General features: G+C 42.8%; 1 protein-coding gene and 1 long non-coding RNA gene across 5 annotated transcripts in view; one reads left to right on the top strand and one right to left on the bottom strand.

Moving 5' to 3' along the window:
* Positions 1-22,711, top strand: part of ap1ar (adaptor related protein complex 1 associated regulatory protein) — a 143,890-nt gene that overhangs the window by 69,584 nt on the left and 51,595 nt on the right. For 3 of the 4 annotated variants that reach the window (XM_070871255.1, XM_070871265.1, XM_070871264.1), the window contains 4 exons: positions 3,331-3,356; positions 10,021-10,117; positions 18,260-18,358; positions 22,304-22,368. In XM_070871255.1, coding sequence (XP_070727356.1) covers positions 3,331-3,356; positions 10,021-10,117; positions 18,260-18,358; positions 22,304-22,368 — 287 coding nt within the window. The remainder of the gene's footprint in view (positions 1-3,330; positions 3,357-10,020; positions 10,118-18,259; positions 18,359-22,303; positions 22,369-22,711) is intronic. The other variant, XM_070871259.1, reaches the window with a different exon arrangement.
* Positions 13,359-22,711, bottom strand: part of LOC139245734 (uncharacterized) — a 50,835-nt gene continuing 41,482 nt past the window's right edge. Inside the window, exon 2 of the long non-coding RNA XR_011590077.1 lies at positions 13,359-14,372. This is a non-coding gene — a long non-coding RNA (uncharacterized lncRNA). The remainder of the gene's footprint in view (positions 14,373-22,711) is intronic.

Here is a 22,711-nt window from a genome sequence, read left to right as displayed (position 1 = left end):
TGCTGGTGGGACATTCTATGATTTCCCACCTTCTGAGGTTGCGGATCCCAGTGGTGTGTAGCAAGGCATACCCAGGGCCCCACCTTTCGATGTTGCTGGTCCCAGTGGTGGGGGGCAGTGAGTCACACCTGAGGGGTGGAGGGGAAGGAGAGCTCGACCGCACTCTCCTGAGGTGCAGGATCTAACAGATATGGTTCAGATGATGTCATTGAGTGTGGAGAGCATTGACCTTACCCAATCAATCCTGGATGCCATCAATGGTGTGAGTGATGAAGTTGCGGGACTGTCGGGAGAGGTAACAGCAATGACACGAGAAATGGGAATGATGTCCAGGACCATCAGTGAGGGAATAGTGGCCATGAGGGAGGGAATGTCAGAGGTAGCTGATGCGCTGTCAATGGAAGGAATGTCCAAGCGAGTGCAAACACAGTCACTGACCATAAAGGAGGGAATGTTGTAGGCTGTCGGGGAACATGAGGGATGGCATGTTGAAGTTAGCTTCTGTAATAAGGGAACAACGCCAGACCCCTGACCTATTGACAGAATCAATTGTCACTCCCCACACCAGCCTCTGAAGAGCCCAAAGCCGGGCCCTCCAACTTACCGCCTGCCGCCGACGCCCCCCCCCCGCCCCCCCCTCAACAGGTGCGCAGTACCCGAGATCTTCAAGAATGAGCTTGGTACCAAGCCCAGAAACACTGCGCCACTGCCTTTGGGCAGAGGTGGTAGAAAGTCCAAGACCAAGCGCAGCGGGCTGTTGTTGTTACTGTTGTAACTATTCTCAAATTAAAAGTTTTTTGTAAGTTATGTAAATTTACAAGTTTAAAAATTTGTAAGCGATCTTAAAGTTTTTAAGTGATCTTAAAGTAAAGTTTGATGCAAGAATAATTTTATTTAAGTTAGTTACAAAAGAACTGTTTGGTAAACTTTTGAATAAAATATCTTTTACATTAAAACTGAATCATTACCATTATTTATTCCATTAATACAATACAATGTTACGGAACCGCTCCAAACAGTGAACATGGTCCATGTGGAATAATTGTCGCTGAGCCCTCGGGTTGTTGTTGCTCAATCCATTGCCTCATTGAGAGAAATTAGTATAATGTGTGGAAAGAGGTAGATAGAGATAAATCACGTTTTAGTATCTACTTGAGAACTGAAGGGTCAATAAGCTAAGGGCACAGATTTAAGGTGATTGGCAAGAGAACCAGGGGCAACATGAGGAAAAACATTTTTTACGCACTGAGTGGTTAGGATTAGGAATGCACTGCTTGATGGGGCCTGGAAACAGATTTAATACTAGCTTTCAAAATGGAATTGGATAAATACTTGAAGAGCTGCTGGCGCAAGGCTCGAGCAATTGTCAAAGGGGCACGATGGCCTGTCCTCCTCCGTCATTGTGCTCTGGCCTCAGGCACTTGCATGGCTTCCTCATCTTTGTTTTCCTCCTGCTCATCATCTGCATCTTCCACATCATTATCATCAGCCACTCTCACTGCAGGTGGGTCTTCCACTCCCAGGTGCTGCAGCCTCATGATGGCTAAGTTATGCAGCATGCAGCACTAAAGAATGATCTGACTGACTAGCACAGGGGAGTACAGCAAGTAGCCTCCGGAATGGTCCAGGCATCGGAAACGCTGTTTCAAGATGCCAATGATCCTCTCTCTGATGCTGTGTGACATGTTGTATTCATGGTCAGCTTATTTCCAGTTTACGCGTAGGGACGTCATGAGCCAGGTGGCAAGGCCATACCCTTTGTCTCCCAGTAGCCAGCTCTGCCCTTCTGGCTGCTGCTGCAACATGGCAGATATAACACTGTTGCGTAGGATGAACGCATCATGGGTGCTCCCAGCGTATCTTGCATCGACTGACATGATATGATGCATGACATCACACATGAGCTGTGCATTAATGGAGTGGAAGCCTTTTCTGTTCCTGTATATCACAGAATCCTTGCAAGGCGATGTGGGTACAATCAATGCAGCCCTGTACCTTTGGGAAGCCAGAAATTCTTGAGAAGCCCACAGCCCTGTCATGGATTGCTTGGGCAGTCATGGTGAACTTGATGAAGTCATTCCCCCGCGCATACAGTGCAGCCGTGATCTGGTGAATGGAGACATGTGTTGCATGTTGAGAGATGGCGCACACACCCCCAGTTGTAGCTTGAAATGAGCCGGAGACATAGAATGAAAGTGCAGCTGTAACCTTCACTTCAACTGACAAAGCAGTCCTCCCTGATGCTTCTAGGTTGCAGGTCTGCTTTGACCAACTCACATCTGTTACAACTTCCTTGCGGAAATGCGGCCTTCTGACACAGTCTGCATTACTCAGGTGGAGTACAAACGCCTGTCTCGATATACCTGAGGTGGGTAAGGCTTCCTGCCCAGCACCCTATGGGCGCTGATGTTCCTGATGCGATGATGTCAAATCAATTGTCTCCTACATAGCACCATGATCAGAAGATTCGCACAAAGTATGACATTGTCAGTATTGCCCCCATAATTAAATTCAACCTTTTGAAAGAAGCTCAAAACGGCAGGAAAGCAGGCAGGACAGGCTCACAGTTCTCTCTCTCTCTCTCTTTCTCTCTCTCTCTCTCTCTCTCTCTCTCACCAAGGTCTGTATGGATGGACCACACCCAAGGTCTTTTGACTTGTCCCCCGCCCCCTTAACTAATCTTTTTCTCTCTCGCTCCTTTCTCTCTCGCTCTCTCCTTTCTCAAAAAAAAATGACAACTTCTGACTTCAACAAATTTACATTTACTGCCTTGACTTGTAAAAAAGAAGTTGCACTTTATTATTGATTTTGACAGCGTTCTTGACTCCCTCCAAAATTTTCGATTTAAAAACAATGGCGTCTTTCAGCGCCGATTTTTTTCAATGTGCGCTGGTTTTAAGTGCCCAGAAGCTTTTTCGGGAGCGGCTAGATACGCCAACATAGGAGGAAAAAATGTTGGCAAAATTGCAAAAAGTTATAAAATCCGACGAAAATGTGAGGGAACCAATGGCGTCAAAAAAAAACTAGAAAAAATCGTAACACAGTCAGTTATGCCGGCGCAGATCGCAAGGGGAAACTTGGGAAAAAAAATACGGCAAATAAAACGCCGCGCACCAAAAAAAAATTTTCAATGACCGGGGAAAATTGAGCCCATGGATTCTAATACTTTACAAACTTTATAATACTTTACAAGCAGGGGAGACAAACTGTCTTGTATGTAAACTGTAAACGTTTAAACTGTATGACACAAGATGGATGAAAAATGATTGCTTAAGCATTTTAAAAGTCTCTCTTTGAAACATCAAGTGATTTTTATTTTTATTTTTGCAGGCTGAAAGCCCAGGATTTAGCCAGAGGTAAGAAGCTTGAAAAGTGGTATAATTGAAGGAATACATTTTGTAGCTGAAGCCTGATTTATTTGTGTGTCCATAGGAGTTAGCTGTGTCATTCAATTTAATCTTTAAATTAAAATAAAATTCTTCCTCTTTTAATCTGTAACCTAAAGATCATCCAAACAAATGTTGTTTCCCTCAGATCTTATACCTAGAGGTAGAGAAACCTACTCTCTCCTATCTAGTCTCAAACTCATGGAAGGTAATAATCACCTTTTTAGATGATGACCCAGTTAGAGGATGATTTTATTTCCCCTTAATCTGGGGACTGCTGAGGCTACTTGTAGTGCCTTTGCTGTTGCCAATTGATGATCAGTTAGGTTTTAAAAAAAGGGAATCGGGCACAATCTTTGCATTGAAATGATAAACGAGTAATGGAAAAAGAAGATTGCTGAAGCTTGCATGTAAATGGATTCGAGACATTTGGGCATGTTTCTAGAAACAGAAGGAATTAAGGGATCCATGAGAAGATGAGCAGGTGGGGTTGATTTATGTTTATTTTAAATGAGTTAACACGTGTTAAAATGGCAGACAGAGGAATATTATACAAGCATGTTATGTTCTTCCAATAGTAATTTCTAGGTTATTCAGTCTTGAATGCAAAACCATAAAATTGAAAGGTCATCCAAACTGAACATAGTGATTTATATTGAATTGCTCAGCAAGAATTTTCGCAGTTCTAATCCTGACGAATAATGAAATAGCTACAATTGTCTGGATTTGCTTATATACACTAGTGGCCTCAAAGGCACAGGCTATTTTAGCAACTAACCATCATAATTGTATTCCAGGTCTAAGACTGCCTGAAAACTACATAAGATCTGCTAGCATCTGCCTGTATTATACTAACTACATCTTGTACTTCCTGTCAATTATACTTGATGTGTTGCACTCGAGTTTCTATGTCACTTCAAAAAAAGTATTAAAATGCAAAGCCTATCATGATTCATGATTACTTTAGCAGCAGAATATTATACTCTTTTATATGGTATAACATGATCCGTGTAAGAGACTTTGAGCAATGCCATTGGAATCTCTAGCAGTATAAGTAAAACTTGATAAATATTCATCACACTCCAAGTATCATGTATGCAAACTCCTGCGCTATATTTTATATTTTAAAAAAAAAAACATTTTCCCTGATTTTTGCGATAGAAAAAATGCTCAGCATTATTATGGATTTTATGGCGTCCACATATGCAGTTACACATGGAAATCTGGAAGTTGCTGCCCGATTTTTGCCTTGCTCCTTTGCTACACTGGTATCTCGCTGATAGATTTGGCATTGAAATCCATGTAAGGGTGTGAAATTGCGGTACTTGTATGCACTAGTTACCCATTAAACATGCCAGAAAAAGTTAGGGCTGGTGCATTCAGTTGTAAGTGAATTTTTAATGTTGTGATAAGTAATATAGACTGCCAAACAACATCTTTGGCTCTTAAAAGTATGGAGTCTCATTCCTTCAGAATTTAATTATTGTTGGAGATCTAAAAAATGTTTTTCTCTCTCTCTATTCCATCGTTCTTTACCCCTCTATTTCTCTTTCTGTGCATGATTTTTACATTGAATTAAATATTATACCTTACACTTCCTGGTTTAGACTCTGCGTGCCTCTGTTCGGATTCTTCAATCTGATTAGTTGAAGAGACATGCTGTTGCTTGACCTGCTCTCACATACCACAGATCCTCTGTAGAGGGTGCTGTGCTGGATCAGACAACCAATGACAGCAAGTTGCCGCTCAAAAGCCCGCGAAAAGTCTGTGGCCAATGAACGGCAAGTGCTGTTCCTTCGCCACTGATTGCAAAATCCGGGCCATTAAGAATAAAAAGAAGAAATATTTTGAATTTACAAAGACGTTTCCCCAGTAGCAGAAAATGCCTAATTGGAATGTTAGGATGTACCTAAGACAGTTAACCTCTAATTGACTTGAGGATGTTGGCAATTAGACCATGGGACTTAAAGGGACAGATCCTTTGCAGCAAAATAATACCTTCTGCTTTATATAGGATAATGTTCTGTCTTTGTAAAACAGCCTGAACTCCAATTTTCCATGAACAATGGTATGGGAGACATGTTGCATGTTACTAACTCCTAAATTTTAAGAGTCTGTAGGCTTTAAGGTAGCACATTTGATTATTTGTCTTTTTGCAATATGCATTTACGTAAAGCCTATAGGGCCCGAAATTCAAAGACATACTGCCGAAAAATACAAGTTTTGTCAAAAAAACAGTTCGGCGGAAGATTCATCATTGACATACCGCCGGCGGTATGCGCTCCATCTGCCATGTAGAATTGCCCACATACAGCCCAAAAAGTGCAAGTTTGATGACATACCATCGGAGCTGCATACCGTCCTGGAGAAGATGGTTTTACTCTGTCTTAAGTGGGCGGTAGTGTTTGGTGCTGCCATTTTGAAATCGGGAACAGTCAGCAAAAGCAGCACCTCAGTATTCAGATGAACAGTTACTTTACAGGAGGATTTACAGTGGGAAAGATATTTATATTGGTACTGAGTACATTATTAAGAAAGAAGGCATTTGAGTTTATATTTTTTTTATTGAAAAATCATTTGAGTTTATCTCAGCATATTTGAGGAGATTCTGGAGATTTAAAAAGAATGGGGCCCGAACTATCTCCGCCTCTATTGCTGACTACTTGTCCAATGCAGGATCCAGATAGGAGAAGGTTTATTGAGCAGAGTTATCAGGGTAATGGAGGAGGTCACAGACTGATGAGGAGGAGGAGGAGGCGGCCTTGCCCCCAAAGGATTTTCAGGGAGAAGTGCTCATACTTGGACCTGACCGATCCACAGTGCATTCGAAGGCTGCGCTTCCAAAAAGAGGTGATCAGTGAGATTTGCCAGCTCATTAAGGCAGACCTGCAGCCCAGTACCACCAACATTACTGCACTCTGTCGAGATGAAGGTGACTGCGGCACTTTCCTTTTATGCATGTGGCTTTTTTCAGCTGGGGACATATACTCTGTTTCTCAGCAAGCTGCTCATTGCTGCATTCAAAGCACTGTATACATGCCGGATGGTATTTATAAACTTCCCAATGACCAGGGAGGCACAGAGTGAGAGGGCTTTGGGTTTTGCATGCACTGCCGGCTTTCCCAAGGTGCAGGGTGCTGTTGCCTGTACCCATATTGCCTGCGAGCACCATTACAGGAGGCGGAGGTGTACCGAAACCAGAAAGGAATCCACTCCTTCAGCGTGCAGCTTTTCTGAGACCGTATGCAGCACATCGTAGCAGTGAATGCCAACTTTCCAGAGGGCATCCATGATGTGCGTGCACTTGCGTGAGAGCACGGTGTCTGACTTGTTGAAGTCTGAGCCACAAGGTAAATGCTGGATGCTGGGGGACAAAGGTTACAGCCTCGCCACCTGGCTCTTGACCCACCCCCCGCCCCCCCCCGCCCCCAACTGCGGAAACCTTACACACAAGCCGAGCAACAATATAATAAGAGCCATATAGCCACGTAATATTATTGAAAAGACAATTGGAGTGCTGAAGCAGTACTTTCGATGCTTGGACCACTCAGGAGGCAGGCTGCAATACCACCCTGAGCAGGTTGCTCAGTTCACAGTGGTGTGCTGCATGTTGCATAATTTAGCAATTGTGCAGGGACAGGAATTGCCACATGGGACTGCGGGACCACCTGAGGAAAGAGTGCAGGAAGATGAGGAGGAGCTTCGCGATGAACCCATGGCACCACCATGGGGGTCAGATATTGCAGGCACAATGAATGTGGCCTCAGGCGAAGCTCGTGATCCGGAAGGCACGGCTTCAGGGCTGGAAGCTGCTGGCAGCTCCCCACCCTCTGGTGTTGCCGACCCGACTACGATGGCACGGGGGGATTCTGCACCATATCCCGATCCTGTCGATTGCCGCATGGCATCGGCGGTTCACTCCATTGCGGTGATCAGACGCGATATATCCTCAGACTGTCGTTCTGAATGTGCTGAGATGTTTACGGCTATCGTAGCCATGGCCTTGAGCAGCTCTTGACCTATGTCGACGCTGGCCTGTGACAGACACACCATGTCCTGGTACGCACCTATCTGTCTTGCAGCAACAGACCTTTTCTGCACCAGCCTCCGTCGCTGCGGCAAAGGTGCTAGAACGCTGGGGGTGCCTTGCTGCGTACCGCTTGGTCCCGCAGAATCAGAGGAGGCATGGGGGCATTTCCTGAATATAGAGTCTGTGGCGGAGGATGTTCTAGTTGGCCCAGATGTAACTGTTATCTCCTCCTCTATCTCCACCCCCACCTCCACTGGCTCCAGGATGAGCTGCTCTTCCTCTTCCTCATTTCTGACGGGAGTGAAGTCTGAAGAGGACTGGGTGACGTCAGAGGTGGAGGCACTTGGTCTGCCGTCTCTCTGCAGAGGTCTGGTCTGAATCCGCCGAGTCGAAGTACAAAACAACATTTAAAAGTTCTTGGCACCAGGGGAGGGGTCAGGGTTGCATGACTACATGAGTGCAGACATGTAGTGCAGCCTTACTTAAATGTCCACCACTACTGTATTACATATTGCAGACAAACAATACCCATATACATATGCCTTGTGTTACATGCCCCCAACATTGCAGTACATCACAAGCCCAACATTATAGCGCAATAAATTTGCATTACATTACATGTAGCCAACATTACAGTTACATTACATGACATTGCACAACCGCAACACAGACCGGGGATTGTATTGGACAGACCATCCTGTGTGGGTGGGTCAGCTCCAATGCCGGTGGTGGCACTATCCCCAACCAGCGACAGGGCACGGATCTCTGTTTCCATTAAGGCTTCTTGCATTGGGCTCCTCCCCCCGTACGCCGCTGATGAGCAGCTATTGCAGATGTCGTCTTCTGCAGAAATGAAAGTAAATATCTTCAATCCATTTAACTTCGCACACACACACACACGCCCACACCCCTTGGGATAAATAACATCATCCCTGGTACACTGAACCTACATTTACATGGCACATGGGGGTGCATAAATAAAATCATTACTTTTGCTACCCTCGCCAGATTGTTCCACCTCTTCCGACACCTTTTCCAGTGCATACCACTGTACTTGTGGAGGAGACAGCCTCTCCGATCTCGTCCCATATTTTGTTGTACAGCTGTGGGGTGAGTTTTCCACAACCACCCTTGGTTAAGTCAGAGTATCTCTCAGTGATATTCTCCAGCAGGCTAGATAGCTCCGTTTCATCGAAGGCGGACGCCCTCAATCTCCTGTCCTTCTCGATATTCTTGCGCTTATTTATAAAATATATATTATTATTACTTGTTAATATTATTTGACTATGGAATTTCTGATTGAAAACAACCAACCCTCGAATACTTTGCTCTAACTCTCTCTCTCTCTAACTCTCTGCGCATGTGCAGGTGACCCCTGAAATTGCGGGGGTGAAGGAGCTGTTTTTTAAAAAAAAAAAGTCAAAAATAAATAAATTTGTGCATACACAGTGCAGTGCCACACTGTCCATTGAGAAGAAAGTTGATCTTGATCGACTTTAATGCTGAATACCGCTCGCTGCACACTGCTCGCATACCGCCGGAAAAAAGAATGATGAAACTAGCGGACTTTGGTCTCTGTGGTATTCCGACGGTTTTCAACCACACACTGCTGGCATACTGCCGAGAATGGGCAGACCTTGCATCTTGATGAATTTCAGGCCAATAGTGTCTCTTGCATTGTGTAAAATGTAGCTCTACACTGCCTTGAGCGCACCAAACTATAATACCTTCCTATAGTAATGTGGCAATCTTTGTAATGTCATGACTGGGACAGGCTCAATGGACGTCTTTTTGTATGCTCAGGTGTTCTTATTAAGAGCAGGTAATTGGAGTTTAATTCATGGTCATAAAAAATATTCAGTTGCCCAGGCCTTAAGCTCTGGAATTCCCTCCGACTCTCTTTCCTCCTTTAAGACGCTTTTTAAAACCTACCTCTTTGACCAAGTCTGCCCTAACTTCTCCTCATGTAGCTCAGTGTCAAATTTTATTTTACAACACTCCTGTGAAGCACCTTAGGATGTTTTACTATGTTAAAGGCGGTATATAAATACAAGTTGTATTAAAAAATTTCAAGAAAATGTTTTTGTTACACCTACTCACATCAATCTTTTATTGTAAAAGTAAACTGTGTTATTAGAGTTTTAGTATCTCTTTTTTTAAATTGTTCCTTTGCAAGACTTTTTTTTTTATAAATAGAAACTTACAATCTTGTATTGAGATTTTTAGAACTGTCAATCTGATATCATGATGCTAGCTTCTTTCTAGAATAAGGTATTAACCGCACCCTGGGACAAGAAATATTGAATAATTTTGTCGTTATGATTTTAAAGAAGTTCAAACCCAAATAAAAAAAAATTTTAATTCATGTTTGGGGTATGGACGACACTGGCAAGGCCAGCATTTCTTGCCCATACCTAGTTGCCTTTGAGAAGGTGGGCCGTCTCCTTGAACAGCTGCAGTTTACATGATGAAGAATTTAAAAATGTTTTTAATCAATGGCTATGGTGTGGCATAAACTTTGTTGTGTTTTGTTAACCCTAACAACTGCGGTGCTTTTGATGTGAATCTGCTAACTACAGTCACTGTCTGTTCCAATTTTGACAGACCAATTAATGAAGATGAAGTCCAAATCCTTCACAATAGACAGTATGATGCTATTACGCAGAAACAAGTCGCAACAGACACACAGCTCCAGACTGAGGTACAATGCATAGTTTAGTTTGTTCTTTGCTGTTTAAGTGTTCAAATAATTAAAATGTTTTTAAGTTGCTAGCTTTCAAAATATTAATGCCAAAAATTACTTGTGTTGGAAGCTTTGGCTTGCTGTACTACTTTGTAATGGAATCTCTATTTAATACATGTTAAGTGGTAGTATGAAAGCAGAACCTGCAACTTCAAACCCAAGGAGCACTAGATTTGTTTTGCATAGTAACTAGAGCATATAGAGCCATACAGAAGTCCTACTTTTAGTTAAAGAGAGCAGATCTCCTTCGACTATCTCAGTCAGCTGAATGGGCAGTTATGTGCACTTTTCAGCACCAGTCCATTCTACGGATTGACAGAGGAATGGCTACTGCAGGTAAGATAGACATACTTCTGTTGTGTGGCTCATGAGATTTCATTCACATTCTGTGATAGCTGATTCCTGTTGCATTAAAATACTAGTAGTTACATACAGCATGTCTTAACTCTAATTGACTAGAAAGTATTAATTCGAAGGCTGATGGGCTCCAGTAGGACATTGCATTGCAGAAACTTTAATTATGAATTTATAAGAAAACAAAAAATGCCCCAACCTTCTGTGCATTGCAGTGGGAAATTTGATTTTATGCATAATCCCATATCGCATTAATTTCTAACAATTCTCTGCAAATTTTTCAGAAATGGTTGTATTGATTCATTTTTCACAATGCAAGCAACCTGAAGGTATTAAAATGTTAGTATGGTTGTTGAAGTGGCATGGAATTGAACTGGAGGTTATGATCTAAACGGATGAGAATTAAGTATTTTGCCTGGGAGATCCTTAGTCCATTATCAGTTAATTTCTACTAAACATAGATTTGAAATACATTGGGAATTAATGGAAAATTATATTCCTATTAATCACATTTTAATTTGTGCTCTGAGAATACTCTGTTCAATATTTTCCTTTAAACCTTTGAGTTGGAATGTCCCATCTCTTGTCCTAGCTAACAAATAACCAATATTGTGAGGCTTAGTAAAGAGTAGGTTGAAGTATTGGACAATGCATAGCCTCTTCAACTACAGATGTGCATGATGAACACCATAGTAGCTGTGCTGCCTGGTCAGACTAGCTTTGCTGCATGCTTTCACTCTCTCGAATCAATTCAATGTATTCCTGAAATACTGATTATAATTGGTACTTTAGCAGACTCTACGCGACACAGCAAATTACAAGCATTATCCCTTCACCTCTTGAATATAAATGTAGCCTGACACAGTTTTTAAAAGGTATTTTCTCCTTTGCCCTTGCCACCGGCTATGCCTGACTGAGAGGAGCTGCCAGGTATTTCCCAGCCTCTACCAGTGCAGGTCTAAAATCAACCACTGAGGCACCAGCCAGGAATGATTCTCTGCCCTTCCTTGGGGAGGCATGTGGTCTTTGCTCTGTGCTTTCCAACAATTATGCACCTGAGACTGGGGGCTACTGGTGCGAACCCACATCATACTACTCTGACATACCATTCTTGAGTCCAACATTTTCTGTCAGCGTCTTATAGCTGTTAATATTTCTAACAGTTGAACAGTCTCAATTCAATTCTTAGTGGGTAGCTAAGGTTAAGCCATGTTATTAAATGATGCAGGGTGAATTCTACACTGTTACCTACATGGGAATGAATAATGTTACTGAATGGGGGGGGGGGGGGGGGAAATAAGAAAATCCATTTCTCTCTGCTGTCATTCCTCGCCTTGATGGGTAGAAGATCTTCATACACTCAAGTGGTGCCTTTTTGAGCAACTGATCATGCAGTCTAGAAACGAGACTAAATAATAATCCTACTCTGCTTAACATTGAGTTCAATTAAAATTTCCTTGTTCAGCTAAGGGCAATATCATGGCCGGAACCAGAAGTGAAAACGGTCAGCAGTGATAAGTGATGGTAAACAAATATTATAATATCAGACCACCAAATATTGTATTCTGGAAATAAATAAATTTAATTCCATTATTTCAGATTATTACAATCGGATGAATGGGTGAAAGCCACTTGCACTTCAGCCTGTGTACCTGTGTGTTTTTTAAACTCTCCTATAAAAATCAGTTTACACTTCTAAAGATCCATTAAAACATGAAAATAAAACTTCAAAGATCTTCTAACGTTTTGTGTTGTATGCGAGCCTTAAAATGTAAGAGAAGCTGAAACAAAACAGTCCAACCAAAGACTGCTGTATGGAAATGAAAGGGTTAACTTTATTAGAAAATGTAAGGAATAAGATAAATCATCCTTTCTGGGTGCGGCATGTTGTAACCCGAAGTACCAGTTACAAAAGATACCCAATTCCTAGTTGCAAACTGCTCCAACTGGTGCCTCCAGATTAATTTCAAAGATCTGATCTGAGTTTTACAACTGCTTTTGGGCATGTCCAAGACAAATCCTTTGGAAGATCATCCTCACCGAAAGGGCAGAGATGATTGGAGTAAGGAACTTGATGCCATTCGAATTCCTCTGGATTGTACCTGCTGAATAATTTATTTACCTGTCTGCCTCCACGTTCAACGGATCATTCCGCCACCTCCAGCGTGATCCCACCACCAATGAACCCTCCCCTCCCCTCTCAACATTCCGAAGGGACCGCTCCCTCCGCGACACCCTGGTCCATTCCGTAGTCACCCCCAGCACCCCCTCCCCTTCCCGTGCAAGCACAGGAGATGCAACACCTGCCCTTTTTACCTCCTCCCTTTCTACTATCCAGGGCCCCAAATACTCCTTCCTGGTGAAACAGCGATTTATTTGTACTTCTTTCAATATAGTATACTGTATTCGCTGCTCATGATGTGGTGGTCTCTACATTGGGAGAACAAACGCAGATTGGGTGACTGCTTTGCAGAACACCTCTGTTCAGTCTGCAAGGGTGACCCCGAGCTTCCTGCCACTTTAATTCTCCGTTCTACTCCCAATCTGACCTCTCCATCCTCAGCCTCCTTCACTGTTCCATTGAAGCTCAACGCAAGCTCGAGGAACAGCACCTCATCTTACGTTTAGGCATTTTACAGCTTTCCGGACTCAACATAGAGTTCAACAATTTCAGATCAGCACCTCTGTCCACTTTTTGTTCCCTTTCCTCTTTTATTTTTACAAAAACTTCCCCTGCTCCCTTTTTGTTTTTATTTTGTTTCTCTCTCCCATGGCAGCTGGCATTTATTCCGCCATTTACATCCTGAAGTGGAGTATTTAAAATAAACACTCTACACTAGCTGGGTTCGAAGATTCAAGTAGTCTTTATTTTGCACCAGTGGGGAGGTGACCTGCTCTGGGTCTAACCAGGTCACTGTCCAAAGATACACAAGTTTCAACAGCTTTTTATACACTTAAAGGTACATGCTCAATCTCAATTCTGTGGCACCATTGGATTCGTTCAAAGTCCACATGCATAGTGGCTGGTTGGTTACCTATTTTTATGCCTAGCTCGCGTAAAGTTCAAAGTTCACCTGAGGTTTGTGGTTTGTACATTTGAAGCTGTTACTACTTCTTGGACTAGCCATTTACCAACCACATCCTGTGCTTGCACTTCGGACGTTAATTTAGGGGATTCTTTTTAGCTTAAGCCTGTCTGCAGTTTGTGTACGTGCCATCTCAGCCATTGCAGCTAGTTTGTAGGTTGCATTGTTAACCCCTTAATTCCTGAAGGACGCAATGTCCCACTTCAGTCCCCCCTTTTGGTACTTGGCTACCCAGCCCAAGATTACCAATCTAATTCTGTTCCATCCTGTGTCCCCTGCCCTGTTCTGTGGTGATCAGCCCACACAATTTGGAGGACCTGGAACGCAACCTACGTCTCAATATTTCAGGGTGCTCGGCTAGTAATTTCCGCTGTTCCATAGTCAACTTCTTTGCTTTCCTTTTCCTGCATGCCAGAAATAACCCAATTCCCTATCCCACTGCTAATCCTTACTGTATAACAACCAGTACATGCGAAGCTATATGAATCCATGGATGGATATACACATTCATTCCCCAATTCAATACATGTTTCCACCACTGAGTGTCCTTTAGGGTTTCTTTGATGTCCTTCGAATGCTTTATGGTATCTTCCAAAATCTCATGATGTCCTGTTACTTTCTGTGTCCTTTTTCAATTGCATCAAATGTTCTTCAAGACGGGGAATGCTCTGCCAACTGGGTAGCTCGAATTGTTTCATTTTATCATTCCAATCGGGGTTGTTCAAAGTCCTCCTTTTGTAGGAATAGATATCGATGGCCTATCTGGACCACAGCTTTGGGCGTAAAACAGAAATTAGGTTGTGGGATCGCACATATGACATTACCATGCTTGTACTCATTTTCCTTGGTGGATATGCAGTACGTCCCATCATCCTGGGCTGCCACCTCAGTCCCTCCCTGACTAAGGGGGCTGGTTTCCAATGTGCAATTAACCATCTGAGTGAACCCGCACTCTATACATTGCCTTCCTTCTATGTGGTGTGCGCACACTATCAGATCATCCAAATATTGCGTGCAGCCTTCGATGTGCACCCCTTGGAATGGGTCACTTAGTTTCACCACATAGGTGGGCATATCCTGGAATAAAACCTGGGATTGACCTTGTATCTCGCCAATGTTCCGTACCTTCCACAGAGGTCCACCCTCCGCATCCTCTATCTGTGGGACAGCTAGGACCATACCTATCGACTTCACCTCTTTGGTGATACAATTACTTGGGGACAAAAACACTTGTGTTGCCTTGCGAACATCACAGAGGGTAATACCGTCCCGAGTCCATTTGGACAACTGATTATTTGTCCAATCGGATATTTTTTCCTGTTTCATCTGGTTTACATTGTATCAGATGTGCCATACATTGCACATACAAGTTCTTTACATGTTTCTTGGATTAGATCAGTCGCACACTTATCTTATTGATAGTTTGGGCATGAGGCCCTCAGATTTCCTCGATTTGCAGCATTTGTCTGGCGACCTCCTCCCCGGTTTCTGACAACTGCAAAGTTACATAGTTTCTCTTTAAAAGGTTTCTCAAATGTTGGGCTAAGTCTTGAAATTTTTGATCTATACTGGCTATGTATTGTTAACCCCTTAATTCCTGAAGGACATAATGTCCCACTTCACACCCTGTCTAGACTCACCTTTTTCTATCCTAACTTGTGCCATTACCATCTCAATTTGGCCCATCTCCTTGTGTCTCAAATCTCTTCTGCCTTCCACCCTATCACAGACCTTCCCTTTTGTTCTCCCTCCCCCCCCCCCCCCCCCCTCTTCCAGGACCCCAGCACTTCCTTAAGAATCTGTTACATTTTGAACTATTGCCAGTTGTGACAAAGGGTCATCATCGACCTGAAACGTTAACACTCTTTTTCCTTCCACACATGCTGCCTGGCCCGCTGAGATTTCCAGCATTTTTAGATTCTAGCATCCACAGTATTTTGCTTTTGTTCAACACATACCTTTTGTTTAACAGCATAGACATCTGATGAGGACATGGAGAAGAATATGTTTGCAGAACTGGTTCTGTGCTTCTCTAATACTGTGCACAAAACCGAGCAGGGATGCCCAACTCTTGATATCGGAAATTGACCTGTAGTTCACCTCTGTGCATATTCTCTCCTTCCTCACTCTCAGCAGCACCCCTCCCTCGCAGTCCTCAAACCAACCAACCACTGATTTGCTATCAACACAGAACGCAGATATATGCAGGAGGAAATGGGAATAATAGCTACATGCATATTGTTTTTTAAACTAGAGTTGATGCTGTAGGACGTTGCTGCAAGTTTTTCTTGCACAGCAGGCTCTACTAGCTGGTTCTCATGTTTCTTTGATATATTAGATTACAGAAGTATTAGCTAGTAATCTCTTGGACTTAGAGGATGTGAAAAGGACATGTTGGCAAATATAAGTAAAGTGTAGAGCTAAAAGACTACAAGCATCAAATGCTGACATTTTTAGAAGCTGTTTTAAAGAACTTTAGCTCTTTTGCAGTTGTGTTTACTTTAAGTTACGAGGTAACCAAATGTTCTGGATATACTCAAACCTGCAATGCTCCTGTTCCTTCTTATTCTTTCCCACCCCCTATGTTTCCTCTGAGCTTGCCTGCACAAAAGAGCATATCGCTAGTGCATAGATCATGCATTCTGCTAGTTGTGTATATTTCACTGCACCCAATTTTCCCTTGCCCCTGCAGTGAGATGATTGACCTCTGCCCAATCCATCCCGTTAGTATGGGTTGTGATGAACTTCATAGAATGGGGAGTCAGGCTTGTACCCCTCCAGTTGATCATGTACTATGTTGTCTACGGGAGCATCTTTTGAAATTAGGAAAACTTAGCGGAATCAAAATTAAAACTGAGGTGGACTGCTCCTCAAGCCAGTTTAATGTGTTAATTGGGCATTGCTTTTCAGTGGACTGTGCAGAGTCCAAAATCTGTGAATAAATATTTAAGCATGTATTATTTACCCTTTTTTTTTGAGGGGTTGCCAGACATTGTTAGTCGACCCCTTGTATGAACATCTGATAAAGCATGGAAATGTATATTGGCAATCAAATGATGAAATATTGTGTGTAAGTGACAGGACCCTTATTTTGGTACAGGTTGAACCTCCCTTATCCAAAACTCCCTTATCCAGAACCACTCCCGGTGGCGCATGCGCAGAACTCCAACTTGAACAAATTGAAGTCCTTCCTCGCTGCTGACTCCCGCAATCGCTGGCCTGACCTTGCGATCCACCCCCACCCCCACCATGATCTCTCTGCCACACTCCCAGCCCCAAACCAGCCAGCCCCGCAATCCCCTTGCTCAGTACCTGTACCATTCAATTTAACATGACCACCCCTCGTTTGGAAAAATCCCTTATCCAGAACGGACCCGGTCCGAGGGTTCTGGGTAAGGGAGGTTCAACCTGTATATAATTTAATACAATCCAATGTGATATTTAGCAAAATTATGGTTTTACATTTTTTTTAAAGCAGGCTTCTATATTAAAGTAAATTTGTTGTTTTTATTTCATGTTGGCAGTTGCTTTTTCTCGGCTAACTGTGCAAAGGACATATAGGTGGGTCATTTTGATTAGAATTGTTTCTTTGGCCATTGCTAATATGAATGGGATTGCCTTACAGTGAGTACAGTTTTAGTTTTAATCATTCCCCCTCCCCCCACAAATCTGAGGCACATATAGCAACAGCTTCAAGAGGAAAAAGAGGAAGAAATTGGAAACGGAAAACACAATTTTCCACCATGTGATTTTTAAAACTGAATTCACAAACAAAATATATTTAATTGCTGCTGTGGAAAAAAACCAAATAACATACTGAGTTGTATTCAAAGAAGGATAGAATACAACTCAAAATAGATGATAGCGTGTCGGGCACTGGCTTACTCCATCTGGAGTTCTGTAAACTACTGGTCCGTCATACCATGGAAAGGATATGACTGCCCTTGAGAGTGCAGCATAAGACAAAACAATGCAAGGACTTGAGATCAGGAAAGATTGAAGTAGCTGGGCTTTTTCTCATTGGAAAAGAGTCTGAAGATCCAACAGATTTTAAAGGTGATTAATATTGAAGATGATCCAAATTGTTAACACTGGTTCAAGAATTAGAAGATATAATTTGACAATCAATAGGAAACTAGAAGTAACTCGGATATTTAGGTAGAACTATTTCACACAAAGGGGAATAGATGTATGGAATAAGTTACCAGGGAAGGCCATTGAAACAAATATTGGCTCAAAAGATAAACACATCTTTATCTGAAAAGAGAGCAAATTAGGGAATATGGTAAGAAGGTTAGAAGATGGGTTGCGGTAACCAAAAAAGAATTGGGTCAAATTATTTCCCTGATCTTAAAATACCCATGTTCCTAACCATGTTATGATTTGCTTGTGCTTAAAATTAAATGCCGAGTTTTTGTATTGACGTGAGCAGTAAAACTAAAAATCGCTATTTTCATCCTGTTTAACTTTGATTTTTGGCAATTTGTTATGATTTCCTTTTCTTTTACTTTCATTTTTAATTAAGTTGCACATTCTTTCTTTTTGTGTTGTATTTATACATAGGAACACTATGCCGCTGATCAAAATGCTTTTAACATAATTTTGTTTTTTTAGAGAGGTTTATTATTTTGTTAACCCTTTTTATTTCGTTCACATGCAGTTAGCTGCACAAGAGGAGCAGTTAAGGATAGAAGAAGAAGCATTTTATGCTGCACAACGTGAAGCAGCCAGGGCAGCAAAGCAGAAAAAGCTATTGGAGGTGAGGGCATGAAGCCCCTATTTTGGTTTCGGATCTTCAAAATTCTTTACTCATCTCTTGTTAACAGGCCATATTTAAAGTGACCACACACCATTACAGTAAGCTTTTTTTTAAACAACAAAAGGTCTTCTCTAGTTTAGGGTAATGACTGTGCTTATTTTAAATTAATTATTGCTTATGGGCTCGATTTTCCCCAGTGATTTGTGCCTTTTTTTGGGAGCAGGCTGCTTTTTTTGGTCTAATTTTTTTTTAAGTTTCCCTAATCAATTTGCACCAGTGTAACTCAGTTACAATTATTTTAGGTAAGTTTATTTTTCAGCCAAAGGGCACGTAACCTGCCACCCGTGCCAATTCTGGCCATTTAGGCAAGTTTGGTCAGCTGAGAGTTACTCCAGTTCTGCTTACGCCAGCGTATGTGGCCCCTGCAGAAAAACCTTCTGGAAAGTTAACGAAAGCGGCGCAGGTAAGTGCAGCAGATGCCCGGACAGCAGCAGCAGGAAAGGGGAGAGAGAGGGAGTGATGGGGGGAAGCCTTTCAGATCTAGTTAGGTGTGGGAACTGGGAGGGAGGAGGCCATTCGGCCTGGGAGAGGACCGGGAGGCCATTCGGCCTGGCTAGGGGCAGGGGAGCAGGCTGGGAGGCCACTCGGCCTCCGATAGGGGCGGGGGAGCATACAGGGAGGCCATTTGGCCTGGGCTAGGGGAGCTGCACTGGCAAGGAGCTCGGGGCGGGCTCGGCAAGTCCTTCGGCCAGGGCTAGTGGTGGGGGAACGGACCGGCAAGCCCTTCGGCTAGGAGTGGGGGAGCAGACCGGACCGGCAAGGCACTCGGGGCCAGGGTCGTACGAGGAAACAGACCAGTAAGCCCTTCGGCTAGGGCGGGGGACTGGCAAGGCACTCTGGGTGGGGGAGCTAGAGCTGGACCGGCACTGGCAAGGGGCTCTGGGCAGGCTAAGCAAACAGACCGGCAAGCCCTTTGGCCAGGGCTGGGAGCAGGACTGGCTTTAATAATTGGAGGCAAGTTGCTGCAATATATTTTAATGTGTTTTTAAGTTGATGCAATATGTTTTAATGTGTTGGGAGCTGGCTGTATGTTTCACTTTGCAGCCTTAGCTCGCATTGTGTTCCTGGTTACTGTGGCAACCCAATCTTTTTGGCGCAGATCAAGGCTCCACCCTCAAAATTAAAGGACAGGTTGGGCCACACCAAAATGAAGAAATCCAACGGGGAAACTCAGAATTTTTTGGGGCGTATTTGGGCCCCCAAAAAACAGGCGTAACTCTTCAAGTACGCCAAAAAAAAGCTTTGGGGAAAGTTGAGTCCTTTTAATCCATACCTAGAAGTGTGTTCTTTTTAGGAGAAGTTGTCACTGGTACTTCATTGAATCCAATAGGCCAGCAAAACTTCCATTTCTGCATCGTTGCAACTTGAAGCACGAAGCGCAGTATAACTCCAGTGCAATCAAAATGTTGGAAGCCTTAAGAAATTAGTCTTGGATCTCACATTGGCTGCTGTATAATAGCAACTGATGCAAGTCAACTTTCAAAATTACATTTTTTTATGGATTATGATAGTCTGGTAGACAACCTTTTAAGTTTTACTCATCATTAACATTAATATTTCACTGGCATTCCAAAGCTGGTGAGCAGATCATTGTGGATGGGTTTAAGTACACAAGTGCAGAGCTCTGCTTTGCCTGACTATGGAGCAGGTACAAAGCTACTGGTAGAATTGTGCTGTCAGCTCATGCCAATCTAAATGTAAACTAGTGTTTTATTGCAGGTGCCAGTTTAAGTAACAACAGTTCATTTAGGATTTCTGCCATCCTAACTATACATTCTTATTTGATAATTTGACATCACCTATAATCCACACTGACCAATGTTGCCACTGTTATGATCGGGGCAAGTGACAATTGGTATATTTGAAGAGGGTAACCAACTGGATGCCAGCATTTGAAATTTAATCTATTGAATGTAATATTCTGTTACTATTGGATTATAAACAAGCGCATTACTGAGACTTTTAAAACACTGGGGCCAAAATTTCCCCTTTCTATAAAGCCCACGGCCACAAGTCGATGCAGATTAGCTGCCAAGTTTCCACGGAGAAGCCGCCATTTTTTAAATTGCCCTTCCTCCATTTTGGAGCGGTGTAGGGGACCGCTCCGCCCATTTTCCCGCCACGGCGTGCACGCGCCGACCCCTTACTGACCAGTGGCAACCCCTTCCCGAAATTGCCCCGCGAGAGCGACGCTGCCACCGGTCGGTGCCCCAACAGCTTTTTGTGTCTGCCCTTTCTGTGCCTTGGCGGCACGGCTGCCCTTAAAGAGGAGGTGGCGCTACCAGTGACTCCATGTTTTTTTTGTCAGTCGACTGCCAGGTCTCCAACGAGAAACCACTTGCAACTCACTAAATCCAGCCCTTGCCTGGTTCTACATTTACCTATCCAGTCATAGCCAGAGAATCTCCTGCAATGGCTTCTCTTCCCACCCCTACAACATTACTTCTGGAGTCCCCCAAAGATCTATCCTGGGCGCTCTCCTATTTCTCAAGTATGCTGTCATTGTTTTCGGCCTTCGCCACAATCTCCGTTCTCTCGTCATCAATTCCATTCTCTTCCCTGGCCATTGCCTCGGGCTGAACCAGACTATTCATAACTTCAGCGTCCTATATTTGACCCTGAGCTGAGCTTCTAACCCCATATCCTCTCCGTGACAAAGACTGACTACTTCCACCTCTAGAACATTGCCCATCTCTGCCTCTGCCACAGCTTATCTGGTGCTGGTACCCTCATCCATGTTTTTTATGCCTCCAGAATCGACCATTCCAATGCTGTCCTGGCCAGTTCTCCATCTTCTACTCTCCATAAACTTGTGACCATCCTATGTTGCCAATAGGAGTCTCGCTCTGGAGTCTCGCTCACCTATCGCCTCTGTGCTTGTTCACCGACAATGGCTCCCAGTCTATCAGCACCTTTATTTTAAAATATTCATCTTCATATTCAAATCCCTCCATGGCCTCACCCCTCCCTATCTCTGTAACCTCCTCCAGCCCTACAATCGTGTGTGTTACTCCAACTCTAGTGTCTTGTACATCGGCCCCCACTCCTTTCGCCCCACTATTGACAGTAATGCCTTCAGCCTTATAGGCTCTAAACTCTGGAATTCACTCCCTAAACCTCCCTGCCTTTCTACTTCAAGATCCTTCTTAAAACCGTCCTCTTTAACCAAGCTTTTGACCACTATTTCTAACATCTTCTTTGGCAAATTGTCAACTTCTGTCTGATTTATGCTCCTGTGAAGTGCCTTGGGACATTACGTTAAAGATGCTACATAAATACAAGTTGTTGTTGTTGAAGTGCTGAACTATTTTGAACAGACCACCTGGGCAATATTACAAAATGTAAAATCAAACGACCAATTTTAAATCAAAAAGCAATTAAAATCACTATTTTTAAACCTTTGCTTCAACATATATTTATTTTTCAAGTTGCAGTCGAACCTCTTCACTTCATAGTGTATTTTACTGATTGTTTTGATATAAATAATAGGAAATACTTGCTGGAACAACATACTCCTAAAGTAGTCAAGGAACAGTAAAATACAGAGAAATAATTTCAAGATTAGTTCAGATTTCAACTGATAGATTCTGAAAAGCAGTTGATTCTGAGAAGAATATGAAAATTCATTTTGTTTGGGAACTAACTATTTAACAAAAGTTTACATTCTTGAGGTTTTTACTTCACTTTTCTTGCTCTTTTGCTTTACGCTTTACAGCTCTCTAATATTTAACCAATTCAAAATAATCTTGATTGCAGTCCCACTTGTAAGTTAGACATGTTGTATATTTTACTGCTTCGCTCCCTCCTCTGGCTTCTGGTCTGAAAATTAAGTTATATTATGCTGTATGCAAAGATGACTCATTAACCAATGTCTGTGCTTTATAGCAACAAAGGTTGCAAAAGATGAAACAGAGGGCCAAGTCTGCTGCAAACCCTGATCATCAAAAAAGGTGAGAACTTTCTTTTAATTTTAAAGGTGTATCCAGTGAGTTTTTATGTAGAAGTTGCAATTGAGTTTTTACTTTGCAGATAATGGGCTCTATTTTAGCCAGGAGTTGGTCCATTTTTTTTGGAGTAACTTGATTTTTCTGGCGTATCTTAAAAATCCACATTTTGCACATTCAATTTGTGCCAGTGTAAATGAGTTGGTTACGATATTTTTAGTTTTTTTTTCTCAAAAGGGGGTGTTATCAGCCAGTTTTGGCCATTTAGGCAACTTTGGCCAGCTAATAGTTACTCCAAATCTACTTAGGCCAGCGTATGTGGCCACTTCAGAAAACCCTTGCGAGAGTT

Source organism: Pristiophorus japonicus, chromosome 2 (assembly GCF_044704955.1).
Source record: "Pristiophorus japonicus isolate sPriJap1 chromosome 2, sPriJap1.hap1, whole genome shotgun sequence".
NCBI classification, from domain to species: domain Eukaryota; kingdom Metazoa; phylum Chordata; class Chondrichthyes; family Pristiophoridae; genus Pristiophorus; species Pristiophorus japonicus.
The sequence above is the reverse complement of the archived record's forward strand: the minus strand, read 5'-3'. Positions and strand labels throughout refer to the sequence as shown.